The 13,239-nt window shown below is 44.5% G+C and overlaps 1 protein-coding gene across 1 annotated transcript; it reads right to left on the reverse strand.

Moving 5' to 3' along the window:
* Positions 1 to 6,486: 6,486 nt before the first annotated feature.
* Positions 6,487 to 11,592, reverse strand: SF3B6 (splicing factor 3b subunit 6). Its single transcript, XM_053458889.1, has 4 exons — positions 11,444 to 11,592; positions 8,523 to 8,641; positions 7,189 to 7,327; positions 6,487 to 6,796 (listed from the first exon to the last, which is right to left on the reverse strand). The coding sequence occupies exons 1-4, from the start codon at positions 11,471 to 11,473 to the stop codon at positions 6,707 to 6,709; spliced, it is 378 nt and encodes a 125-aa protein (XP_053314864.1). The 5' UTR covers positions 11,474 to 11,592; the 3' UTR covers positions 6,487 to 6,706.
* Positions 11,593 to 13,239: the final 1,647 nt, after the last annotated feature.

Here is a 13,239-nt window from a genome sequence, read left to right on the forward strand (position 1 = left end):
CACATGTCTAACGCAGCATTCTAGAGTTAGACTAGAAATCCCATCACTCTCAGCCAACACGCTTGCATCTTGCAGGAAGAACTGCAAGGAAGAGATTGGTGTAGTTATACATGTGGTAGAGTAGTGGCTGGGATATATCAATGAGCTATGAATCCCATCACTCTCAGCCATACAGAAGCTCAGCATGCAGGGTTTCTTAGCACGGTTGGTCGTGCTGAGGTCTTTCAATCGACTCCCATCATCATCAGGCAGCCGGGGTGAAACGTCATATACAAGGGGTTGGGAGTGGGAGACTAGTGCAGAAAACGGAAATGACCCAGTAGATGATGGGAGTTGTGGCCCTGGGTCACATGGGGCAGGGCTAAATGCAAATAGGGCGGGGCTAGTGTGTGACAGCCTTACTGTGGGTGGGGTTAAGCACAAGACAACAGACCCTTGGAGACTCCGGGTCCAACCCAGAGACTCCGGATTCCCAGGAGTGGATGCTGGGCTCAAACTGGCCAATTGCTTAACCAATGGGCTGGGGTAGAAATGACGCCTGTTGTTGGGCCAGGTGTGCAGCAGCAGAAAGGGCGATATCTGTGAATAAATGTCCACATACACCTTATGTCCAAAAATATGCCCCCCCCTCCTAATTATTGAGTTTAGGTGAGTTTCAACCTAGTGTGGGCTAGAGTGGTGTAAAGCCATCGCCACTGGGCTCTGGAGCAGGGGAAATGCATTCTCTGGAGTGATGAATCTGGAAATCCGATGGATCAATCTGGGTTTGGCGGATGCCAGGAGAACGTTTATCTCGTAAAGTTTGGTGGAGGAGGGATAATGGACAGGGGCTGTTTTTCAGAGTTTGAGCCGTTCAACTTAGTTCAAGTGAAGGATAATTTTAATGCTTCGGCATAACAAGACATTTTGGACAGTGCTTTCAACAGTTTGGTGAAGACCCTATTTCAATTCCAGCATGACTTGGATGACCTTGAGGTGGAAGAACTTGACCGGCCGCACAGAGCCCTGACCTCAACCCCATCCAACACCTTTGGGATGAACTGGAACGGAGATTGCGAGCCGGGCGTCTCGTCCAACATCAGTGCCGGACCTCACAAACGCTCTACTGGATGAACGGGGAGAAAATTCCCACAGAAACTCCCCAAAATCTTTCCAGAAGAGCAGAAGCTTTTGGGGGCCAACAACGTTTGGTATTGAAACAGGATCTTCAACAAGCTCATATAGACAGTGACGTATCCAGACTTAGGCCTGCATATAGGTGTGATGGCCAGCTGCCCACATACTATTGGTCATACAGTGTGTTTGTGCCACATGCTAATTCTATGATTTCTACGTGTTTTCACATCTCTATAACAAAATTATTGACAAAAAAGCACAAGCTGTATGAATAAATGAGTAAATATATGTACGGATAACAGCTGTGATGGCAGCTCCCCGTTAATTCTAGCCCCTTTTATTCACAAAATACCAGAAAATACAATTAAAGACTAATTATATTTTTCTAATAACGTCTCCGCAGTCCGCATTCCGGAGGGGAGCCGCCATTGTGTAACCCAATTCATTTTCAATTAAAATGCTTGTGAATATCTGCATATGTTTTCTCTATAGTCTTCATGCCAGGAGGCGCTCATGTCGAATAAAATCTATTCTTACTCTAGTGGCCCCCCCCAAAAAATATCTATGGTTTTAAACAATTTATTGCGGTGTTTGAAGCACAAAGCTGTAAACACTTGACTTTTAACACCCCCCCACACACACTGTCCCATGTTTTCACTCCACGAGGCTCATGGGCCAGTTGGGGCCGACTGGCAAAGGGGGCTGTAAGGTCGGCACATACCTCCATTGCAGCTCTCACATGACCACATACCTGGAAACTTTCTGGCCCCAGCTACCCGGAGCCCCCCTTGGAGGAGGTCCCGCTGACTTTGGTGGGAAGTCTGACATTACGGGTGGTCCCGTCGGCCATCGCAGGAGAGACGCTATTTTTAATAGAGAAGTGGGTGGCCCACAAACTGGTGTTCCCCCGTGGTGACCCAGAGACCCGAAGAAGCGGTGCTTCACTCAGATTTCCCAGACATGATGACCACCTCTCAATACTCATGGGTAAGGTAGGTGGGTACTGCCCCTCCCTGCCTCTCTGGACCCCTGAAATGGGGTAAATGATAGTCATAAGAGTTGTCATATGAGCAGAGCCGTATCATGACAATGAATCTGGATATCCTGAGGTTAATAAAACATGTAAATTACCCCCTAAATTATCTGTTTTGGGTATGATTTTGAAGCGGTGTCCTGCTGAGACCCTTCTCTGTGCAGCGGTGATCAAGGGCCACTTGGGAAGACCAGAGTATCTCCTCTGATGGACCCAACCAGACCTGGAATGACCATCAGGCAAACAAGTTGGATGGAGCCTCCCGCATACATTATTGGGCTTCATGTTTCAGACCTTCCCAAATGTAGGATCCGATATGACGTCATTTCCTAGAATTCTTCTTCGATCATAAGGTGCAGGTTTACTAAGGTGTAAGTTTTGTTTTTTGTTTTTTAAATACTTGGCTTTGGCCATGACCCCTGCCCATCCTCTAGCCACGCTCCCTACCCCTGAGATTTTTGGGGTGTGAAGTCAGTATGGATGCCCCTCATCGGCTAGCTTCTGTTCCTGTGGACTAAAGCTGGGAATAACAGTCCCACAGACCCGGAGTCCCACCTTCAGCCGGCCCTTTCTATCACCCTGAGTGCGTTTCATGCGCGCCGGTCATGGCGCCTCTTGGCATCGCCCGCTCCAAGCGCCCTCGTTTGTACATGCTAGTGCAGAAAATACATTCCCCGACGAACCGGAATTCCTCAAAAGTATACAAGGATCTCTAAGCCTAGCCGAGCCTTCAAGCATTCATCCCTTGATGTGTATCCTAGCAACCTGTAGGTTCCAGCGGGCATTTAAAGGGAGGAATAAATCTAGAATGTGATGATGTCATCCCCTGATGTGAAATGATCTACGGATATATAACACACACGCCGCTTTCCCTACATAATGTATTTACCCCAATTACCCATCATCGCTGACATGTTTTTATCTGCCGTGATCCTTTCTTAGTGTCTTTCTTTTGTCAACAGCTTATTGATTTAAACCCCCTTCCTATACGATCAGACACGACACCAAAACCTCATAATTTTAAAAATGCTAAAAATCTATATTTATAAGTGAAAGCTGCCGTTAAGGTGATGGCGGGTATGTTAAAAATATCTCAGCTCTTATGTTGGGGTAAGTGGGGCTGATGGGTTGCTACTTACCACACCTTTCCCCGTCACTCATGGTCGTTGCATCACCAAGTAAAGCGCAGTCCTTATATATGACATCATAGCTCTCCCCTTCTTCAGCAATGCAAGCCCGAGGGAGAGCAGGGCCCCTGTTTGACCCCTCCTAAGAAAGGGCACAACTGCTGCGATAATGAATAGTTGCGTCGCTTGTCGAGCTGACCTTTAATGAGCAGACTTTAAAATGTCAGCTAGTTAGTAACTCCTAATATATCACTAAGTGCTGTCTAACTTGTGGAGCATTATAAGTAATAATACAAAAAATAATAACATTAATGATAATATTAATAATAATAGAAAATAGTAATAATGATATAATAATAGTAAAAAATATAACATTAATGATGATGATAATAATGATATTTATAATAGTGAAAAATATAACATTAATGATAATAATCATAATAACATTAATGATATTAATACAAATAATAATATTCATTATAATAATAGAAAAAATACCATTAATAATAAAAATAATAAAAATAATAATGATAATGTTAATGAAAATAAAAATTCGGATGATGATAATACAAATAATAATCATGGTAATAATAATAATAGGAATAATAATTTTGTATAAGTATGCTATTTTTAGTAATTTTAAAGGGACAGTTTACATGCATATGAAAGTACTCTGTGACCTCCACCGACCATTTAGCCAATCAGTGAAAACGATCCCATTGAAGTCAACGGGAGTGCACTCCGTGCATGCGCACTGGGGTCTGAACAGCTGACTGGAGGTGTGTTAGTCCTTCCTGCTTGGCACGGATAATAGCTAGGGAGTGGGGAAAGGGGCAAATACATTTGCAAGGGGGCACCATAAAAATGTAAATGCTGTTACATACATTATTATAATATACATGAAAGTGCTTACGGCGGCCGGAGAATTCTCTTTCAGTTACCACGATATAACGCGCTTACTCTTCTAAATAGGATACCATGTCCCGTTTCTGGCATTCTTTAGAGAATTGTTCCAGGTACGTATCTCCGGTGTAAATATTTTGACGTGTTCTGACCTGTAAATAATTTCCACTGATTAAACACATCGAAGGTTTTATTGTCTCTGTTCAGTTAGAGCAATAATGTGTCTAGACGGGAATTAAGCCTTCCTCCGTTTATTGTGTGAAAGCTCCATTAGATTTCATTCATTCGCATTAGCTCTCCCGTGTAACCAACACAGTTTGTCTCTCTCCTTCTCGCAGACAAGCGGCTCCATGACCATACCTGGAGACTCTCTGAGTTTGACCCGGAGATCTCCCCGTGAAGCACCGATTCTCCGGGTCTATACCCGAATCCTCCGGGTCACAGGAGCGTGGTCTTGACAGGTATGTCCATGAGTAAAAAGAAATGCATTTGGGACGAGTGATCATACGCAACGGACCCCGAAACGCGAGCAGCTCCAGTTAATATAATAGAAGTAGTAAAGGTTCATACAGTGAGGGTATTAAACATGCATGGGATAGACATATGGCTCCTGAATCTAAGACGAGACCAAAGACTGATTAAAGTTGGGGTCTTTACAGGCGAAAGAACAGGCAACTACAGGGGCGTGCTGGGCCGGGGGGGCAGGGGGGCAATTGCCCCCCAGGCCGCCCGAAATCTAATCTAAACGGCCGCTGGGTGCTGATGCCGCCGGCTGGCGCTACTTTAATACTTTTTTTTTAAATTTAATATGGCAAGCCGGATCGGCTATTAAATGAAAAAAAAAATAGTATTAAAGCAGCGCCGGCCGGCGGCATCAGCACCCAGCGGCGGTATGCGATGGCCGCCAAGTAATGGGAGCCGCGTGAGGGGTGAAAGCTCCGCCCCCTCGCACTCACCTTTCACCCCTCACGCTGCTCCCATCACTATGCGGCCATCAGATTGTTGGAAATCGAATCTAAACGGCCGCTGGGTGCTGATGCTGCCGGCCGGCGCTACTTTAATACTTTATTTATTTATTTTTAATATGGCAAGCCGATCCGGCGTATTAAATAAATAAAAAAAAGGATTAAAGTAGCTCCGGCCGGCGGCATCAGCACCCAGCGGCCGTTTAGATCAGTTTTCCAGCAGTCTGATGGCCGCATAGTGATGGGAGCAGCGTGAGGGGTGAAAGGTGAGTGCGAGGGGGCGGAGCCACTTCACTTGACTTGCCCCCCCTTAGGCTGCCAGCCCTCCCCTGGGCAACTAGATGGTCTGAACGGCTATTTTTCTATGAATGGAGGAAAGAGATATAGAGGTAGTCCTGGTTGCGCTACTATGGTCTGTGGACCCAAAATGAAAGAAATGCATGCGCATGAATAGGCAGCGTGTGAGGTGCTGCTCTTACCCCTACAGAGGCTTTCTGGACCAATTCATTCAAATCAGAAACTTAACAGAGATGAAATAACTGAACGGGGAGGAATAACCATGCAACCAGGACTACCTCTATATCTCTTTCCTCTATATCTCATATCCTCCCGGCCCGTTAGGATACCTTTTTCCATGCTGTAAATGGGTTCTTAACACTTCAGCAACCAACTGCGTGAATCAGTCAGCAGGAACTATGGTTGCTATGGTGATAAGTCCGCTTCTCAAACGTGGCACCAGAATCACTTTACATACGCAGCTTACCCTGCGGTACTCGCAGTGTTAATGTCTCTATTATTTGTCAGAATTGCTTCTCTTTAAATACGTGTTTTTTTCCTCCCCTTTCTTACAAAGCAGATGCATTAGCGAGCGCACTTTCTCCAAATGTCAGGCGGCCCCCAGGAGAGCCGCGCGGGGTAATTATCGCACAAGTGGTCATTACGCCCCAGTCCGCTCTCTTACTGCGCGTTCCGCATTGGGGCAAACGATTCATTTACTGGTTATTAGAAGCAGCATGCCTTCCGCATCTTGGTATTCAGATTTGATGCAGAATTTAAACGTTATGAAGTCATAACCCCCCCCCATTGCTTTGCCTATCCCCATAGAAACATCGATTCCTATCTGCTGACAGATTCTTTTGGCCCTTCTAGCGGCCAGTATTCCTGATGTAAAGACTCAGCCCTAAATCAGTCGTTGGTCTCATCTTAGATTCAGCATCCCATGCATGTTTAAATTCCCTCACTGTATTAGCTGCTACCACATCCGCTGGGAGGCTGTCCCACTTACCTACCACCCTTAATAAATATACAATATATATATTAACATAAAAGAACAGAGGAGCTCTTTTTCATAAACAATTTATTCCATTGGAACAATGTACACATTTTCAACATGTTCACATAGACAAGAAAAGTGAAACGGCAGAAATTTGCTTTACAGACAAAAAAAACGAATTGTCTTCTGGTTGGCGCATTCTAAAATATCATCGGAATTACGTTGTACAAAAAAAAAGTCAAAAGATCAAAAGAAGAAAAAAAAAATACTAAAACGCAAGGTCGGTATTTTATTTGGGGGGATCTGTGTTGATTCCATATTTCTCTTTGAGAAGTTTGAGCTGCTCCTCTTTTTTCTTTGTGTCCATTTTCTGGAAGGCCTGGAAAGGGGAAACACGAAAGCAGGAACAGCGGTTAAAATACAATCAGGGCAGGTGATCCGATAGAAAGAATCCACGTCCTACGCACCCCCTTTATATATAGCAAAGCTTCTAATATCTCCACATGTAGTTTAGGTTTATTTATATCGGTCGCGGATGCCAGGACTGGGTTCCTTAGTAGTTAATAAGTCCCATCCCATCCAACAGCCATCGTGCCATTTCATAACAAAAACATCCATTAAAATTTATGCAGATTCTAATCATCGTCAGCGTGAAATTATGTGATTGCCGGGGTTATAGCAGAAGTCACAGGCTCTCGCGCAGTAGCTGCCCCCAATCGCACGCCCGCTGGATACGGTTTGAACCCGCGTGCGGATGACCGCGCTCCTTACCCTGTTCGCGTTGTAGTACAATACCACCAGGTATCTGTTACAGACGTTGAAGCCAGAGAGATGATCGCAGGCGTTTTTGGCATCGAAGATGTCCTCGTAAACCACATACGCGGTGCCCCTGCTCTCCGGCGTGTTCCCGCTGTCAAGTACAAAAACATATATTATACGGACGGCACAGTCACGCCATTTCCCCGCTCGCGTACCGGTGAAGCCATCTTTTCTTCTTCCATCAGTGAGTAGCATTCATTTAAAAGCATCGCCATCATAGAATATTAACTATATAGGCTATTAAATATTAATATTAAGTATTTTAATCTCATTAGCCTTGGGTTTTAAGAAAAATCCAAGCAGCCAGTAAGATGGTTAGAAAGTTTATTGTTTAGACAGGAAATTGGCTTTTTTTTTTAAATTAATTTTACCACCCTGGGGCATATTAATCGTTTATCACTGATCTACCTCGCCAGCTCCTACATTTTGTCCCTTTGCACTACGGTTTTTGTTTCCGCTGGATTATTTTACCTGACCCCCCCACGTTACTCCAAACAGATCGTCGGCGCACTCCTTAGGTGCCGGGGGACTGCTGGGTAACGGTAGCGTCCAGATATATTGCCGTTCAGGAGGAATCTCTGCCTTTCGAATAATGAAAGGCAAGGGCACCTTTGATGGCGTAGGACAGCTTCAGGCACTGGTGCAATAACAGAGCCCGCTGCACAACGCCCCCGCCAATCACCGGGTGTATTAGAGCCGCAACACACGCGACAATCTCACAGCGCACAATCCCTCCGCTGTCCACACGGGCCGTGATTCGAGGGGATCCGATCTATACATTAAACGAATAAACGGGGCCAATAATCAGATTTCATTTATTCCGCAGGACACCCCCCCCGCTCATTGCGTTCCCACCGTGCTATTATGTTAAAGCTGGCGTAGCAGTGTGATTCTGTTGCTAGGCAACCCATACACCCACAGCAGTATTCTGAAAGGCTGTGTTTATCAGATTGTCGTGACACCGCGTTCCGTGCCTATTTCCAAAGAGATTACTTCATGTCACTAAAAGCTTCCCTTTTTAAGGGGTATTAATGGGATTTCTGTGTTGGGGGGGTAATTTGCAGGTGCCCTTGATGCACGCCTGTCAGAGAGGAGGGGGTACAAGGCAGCACCCTCATAATCCTGCGTTAAATAAATCTCACAAGCACTTTATCGATCGGTTAGTAAATAACGCTTGTCGCATGCGTTTGCAGCTAGTAGAATCTGAAATATGGAAGGGATGGGGCGACGGGTCGCCGTCAGTGGTTTTTAGGCAGGTTAATAATACTAAAGAAGTAGAAACTTACACTCGGATCTGCCGAATAGGTCCGTATTTGCCAAAAATGTCGTACATTTCTTCTCCTGTGATTTTATACGGCAGATTCCTTATATACAGGATCCTGTTCACTTCAGGCGGTAAGCGAATCTAAGAAAGGGAGACAGCAAGAGACAATATATAAGATTATATTAAAAGAAGAAAATCCATATTAAATGAACCATAAAATGAATAAATTCAAATAACACAACTTGCCAAATACCTACAGAACCTCCAAGCCCCAAAAACACCTACTTAGGAGCCAACCTGGTCTAAAAATTCAGGAGAAAATCCATCCAAAGGGGTTCTAGCCGAAATAAGCCTGTTAGAGCAGGGCCCTCCTCACCTGTTTCTGTCAGATTGTTATATACTACTTATGTCCTGTCCACCAATTGTACAGCGCTACGGAATGTGATGGTGCTATATAAAACAATAATAAAACAGCAAGTATTTTCCTTTTCGGGGCCAAGCGCTTTAGATTCCAAACTTTATTTGTGTCACAAAGGTCAGCACCGCAGGAAACATTTTTTTCTGTCAGAGAAGACTTGTTTGACGCGGTGTCCAGCAGTTTAAGGGTTACAATAAGGAACGAATCCCCCATTACTTTACATTTGGTGTGTGCTGAAATCTTATTATATTGCCATCCTGATGTAGGGTCTGCCGCATAAAGCACAAGGATCCGCGTCCCGTTTACCAGAGCAGCCAATCACTACAAACACAGAAAGAAAAGCGAGACTTCACGGGTTGGGGGGCTTTGGAGAGGAACGCTTTGGGGATCGCGGCCTGTGGAGGTTGCGTGTGCACGGAGTCCATTCACACTATATGTGCGGAGACTCATTCATTCATTCACCCGAGATCGGAGGATGTTCCTGGTGTTGGAAACTCTTCGTTTTAGGACTAGTGCGACCAAGACTTGACGCTTTCATGTCACAGTCCTCTGGGACCCTATAGCTTAGCGTTACCGCCTGGTTGCCGAGATATCTGGATAGACGCGGGGTCAGCATCCAGCCGTATATGTGATGAATTTATGAATATTATATAAACGTATAGATCTTCCTCCGGCGAGCTCTGTTGGTCTGTTTGTTTGATTGGATTTCTGGGACTATGTTTAAGGGGACGGATTTCTCTCGCGAGGCCCGCGGCAGCACCTTCGAGGGCCACCAGTTACATTGTTTGGCTAAGTTTGTCTTCTGCCGTAACCCGAGGAGAAAGGAGAATGCAAGCGCCTGCTTTAATTCCACGGTCTCGTATAAAAGCGACTCCTTCAGACGTGAAAAAAGTGATTCAGCATATTGGATCAGAAAGGTGCTCCTCGTCCGATTATAAGCCGGGGTATGAAACACGTTGCCGAACACACCGCTGGCCCTTAAAGGGCTTATTCTGTGTACTATTTGGTCCAGCACAGCAGGGGTCATTGTAGCCTTCCCCGTAGCCAATTTCACAGACTATAACGATTGGCCGTGGAATACCCCGGCTCGCGATCCCAATATAATCGCCAGCTCACGTCGGGGGATAAGGCTTGTTACACCGCGCTGGAGCTTCTGTAAAGCGAGGCAGGTTTAGGCACGGAATGACATCACAGGAGAGCCGGATTCATCTCCCATCCGTACAAAACTACTATTATATATATAGCACCATCAGATTCCGTAGCGCTGTACAATGGGACAGGACATAAGTAGTATATAACATAATTTGACTTACAGAAATAGGCGAGGAGGGCTCTGCTCAAAACAAGCTAACATCACGTACGCTACTGTTCAGAAGTTTGGGGTCACTCAGCTGTTTTCATGGAAAACAAGAACATTTCCGGCTGTGACGATTACAAAAAGGGTTTTCTAACCATCAATTAGCCTGATGGGAGTGATAAAGGGCCTCTGTACGCCTATGAAGAGATTCCATTAAAAATCTGTTTCCAGCTACAATAGTCATTTACAGCATTAACCCCGTCTGCGCTGGATTTCTCATCCATTTCATGTTATTTTATTGAATATCATAAACAGACAGTCCTAAGTGACCCCAAACTGTTGAATCTTAGTGTGGATATCAAGGATTCTCATCCCTTTAATGATTCAAAGTTTTAAAGTATATTTATATTCAAAAGTTGCCGTTAAGCACCTGAAGCGCTAGTCCATCTTTGTCGGACACTTCTCAACAATCAAGTGGAGGGCAAACCTCCTCAAATACAGGGGAGATCACTAATTTAGATTGATTTCAAGAGTAACGAGGCCACTGTAGCACATCCGGAATGAACCCTTACTGATGCGTTCATGATTAAAACAAATCGCCAAGCAAAGAACCTGCGGCATATAAAGAATTCTGGTCTAAAACAGCAATAAAGTCAGCAATGATTCTAACGTGGCAGAATCCAGAGGGGCAGACGCTTATATGTAACATAAGGTGGTAGATAAGTGGAACAGCCTCTAAGTAGAGGTGGTAGAGGTTATTACAGTAATGGAATTTAAACATGCTTGGGATAGGCACATGGTGCCTGAATCTAAGACGAGACAAAAGCTTAAGGTATATCTTTCAAATATTCTTAATATTAAAACCGGGGAGTCAGTAAATGCAAGCTATGAGACTAATGAGACTATTACTGAACTATAAGAATACTGAGCAAAAAAAAAGGCCTAAAGGCAAGAATGTATCCTCGGGGGGGAGGGGCTAAGTCATTTAAAGACATATAGATTTATATAGCGCTATCATATACAATAAAGAAACAGTGGTGACCACTGAAAGGCTTTAGGCCGGCTGTGAATGTCCGGTTCTATACAGCTATTTAATACGATACCAGGCTTTGCTGTAACACTCGGGAAAGGCACCACACAGGGGCGACTTTCCCGGAACAACCGGTGTGTTTATCTCGCCATTTTTGGAGCCCCTCGCCGCTATGTACAATGTATCGGAGTAACTTACATTCGCGCGTTTCGCTGCTTGCATCGCCATGTTGATTACCGGAGAAAAAACCCTTCCAACAGCCAAACGAAAATAAACAGAGGCCCAAACGGTGTGGACGCGACGGAAACGGGACGCACAGGAAACTACGTCACCCAACTGCGCCCGGAAACAGCGTCAAAGAGTTTCATACACTCGAGACCGCTGCTTTCGCCATTCAGTTACAGGGGGCGGCCATATTCCTGGAGTCTTTTGTTATGCGCATGTCTGGGAAAGTAGTTCCACCCACCGACGGAGATAGAGCTATTGGGACTATTATAAAGTGACTGTATAAAGTGTCTTGACGCATTTTATTTTCATTTAGAAATGCTGGTTTATTTATAAATTATGTTCTGCTCTGTCCTAAATGAAGGCGACACAGATATTAAGGGGTGAGGAAATAACTAAATCAGTCAAAGATTCACATAGCAAGAATGAAAAAAATATTTTTCTCCTTGAGCAAATCCCCCAGCGCTGTTTACATTAATAACCCCCAGCGCTGTATACAGTAATATAACCCCCAGCGCTGTATACAGTAATATAACCCCCAGCGCTGTATACAGTAATATAACCCCCGGTGCTGTATACAGTAATATGACCACCCAGTGCTGTATACTGTAATATAACCCCCAGCGCTGTATACAGTAATATAACCCCCAGCGCTGTATACAGTAATATAACCCCCAGCGCTGTATACAGTAATATAACCCCCCAGTGCTGTATACAGTATAACCCCCAGCGCTGTATACAAGAAATATAATCCCCGGTACTGTATACAGTAATATAACCCCAGTGCTGTATACAGTAATATAACCCCCCGCGCTGTATACAGTAATATAACCCCCAGCACTGTATACAGTAATATAACCCCCAGTGCTATATACACCCCCAGCACTGTATACAGTAATAACACCCCCAGCACTGTATACAATAATATAACCCCCCAGTGTTGTATACAGTAATAACCCCCAGTACTGTATACAGTAATAACACCCCCAGCACTGTATACAGTAATATAACCCCCAGTGCTGTATACAGTAATATAACCCCCAGCACTGTATACAGTAATAACCCCCAGTGCTGTATGCAGTAATATAACCCCCAGCGCTGTATAAAGTAATATAACCCCCAGCCCTGTATACAGTAATATAATCCCCAGCGCTGTATATAGTAATATAACCCCCCAGTGCTGTATACAGTAATATAACCTCCAGCGCTGTATACAGTAATATAACCCCCAGCACTGTATACAGTAATATAACCCCCAGCGCTGTATAAAGTAATATAACCCCCAGCGCTGTATACAGTAATATAATCCCCAGCGCTGTATATAGTAATATAACCCCCAGGTGCTGTATACAGTAATATAACCCCCAGAGCTGTATACAGTAATATAACCCCCAGCGCTGTATACAGTAATATAACCCCCAGCACTGTATACAGTAATATAATCCCCAGCGCTGTATATAGTAATATAACCCCCCAGTGCTGTATACAGTAATAAGTAATGTAGATTGGGCTCAGGTAACAGAGCGAGAACATTAAACTAGAAGTGTTTCTTATCAGGAAGAATGAAGCAACGATGCGTTCTGCGTCCCAAGCAGACACTGACCGCCATAAGGGGACACTTGCGAGGTATGTTTTAGGAATGGGATGGAAAGACATTTATATGCCTGCTTTTCACAGTCATCAAGAATGCAAAATAACAGGATGTTGCAGAATCTTGTAATACCTTTGTATTGGACTTACAGTAATTTAAAAATGTCTATTATTTATTT

The sequence above is a fragment of the Spea bombifrons genome, chromosome 3 (genome assembly GCF_027358695.1).
Source record: "Spea bombifrons isolate aSpeBom1 chromosome 3, aSpeBom1.2.pri, whole genome shotgun sequence".
NCBI classification, from domain to species: domain Eukaryota; kingdom Metazoa; phylum Chordata; class Amphibia; order Anura; family Pelobatidae; genus Spea; species Spea bombifrons.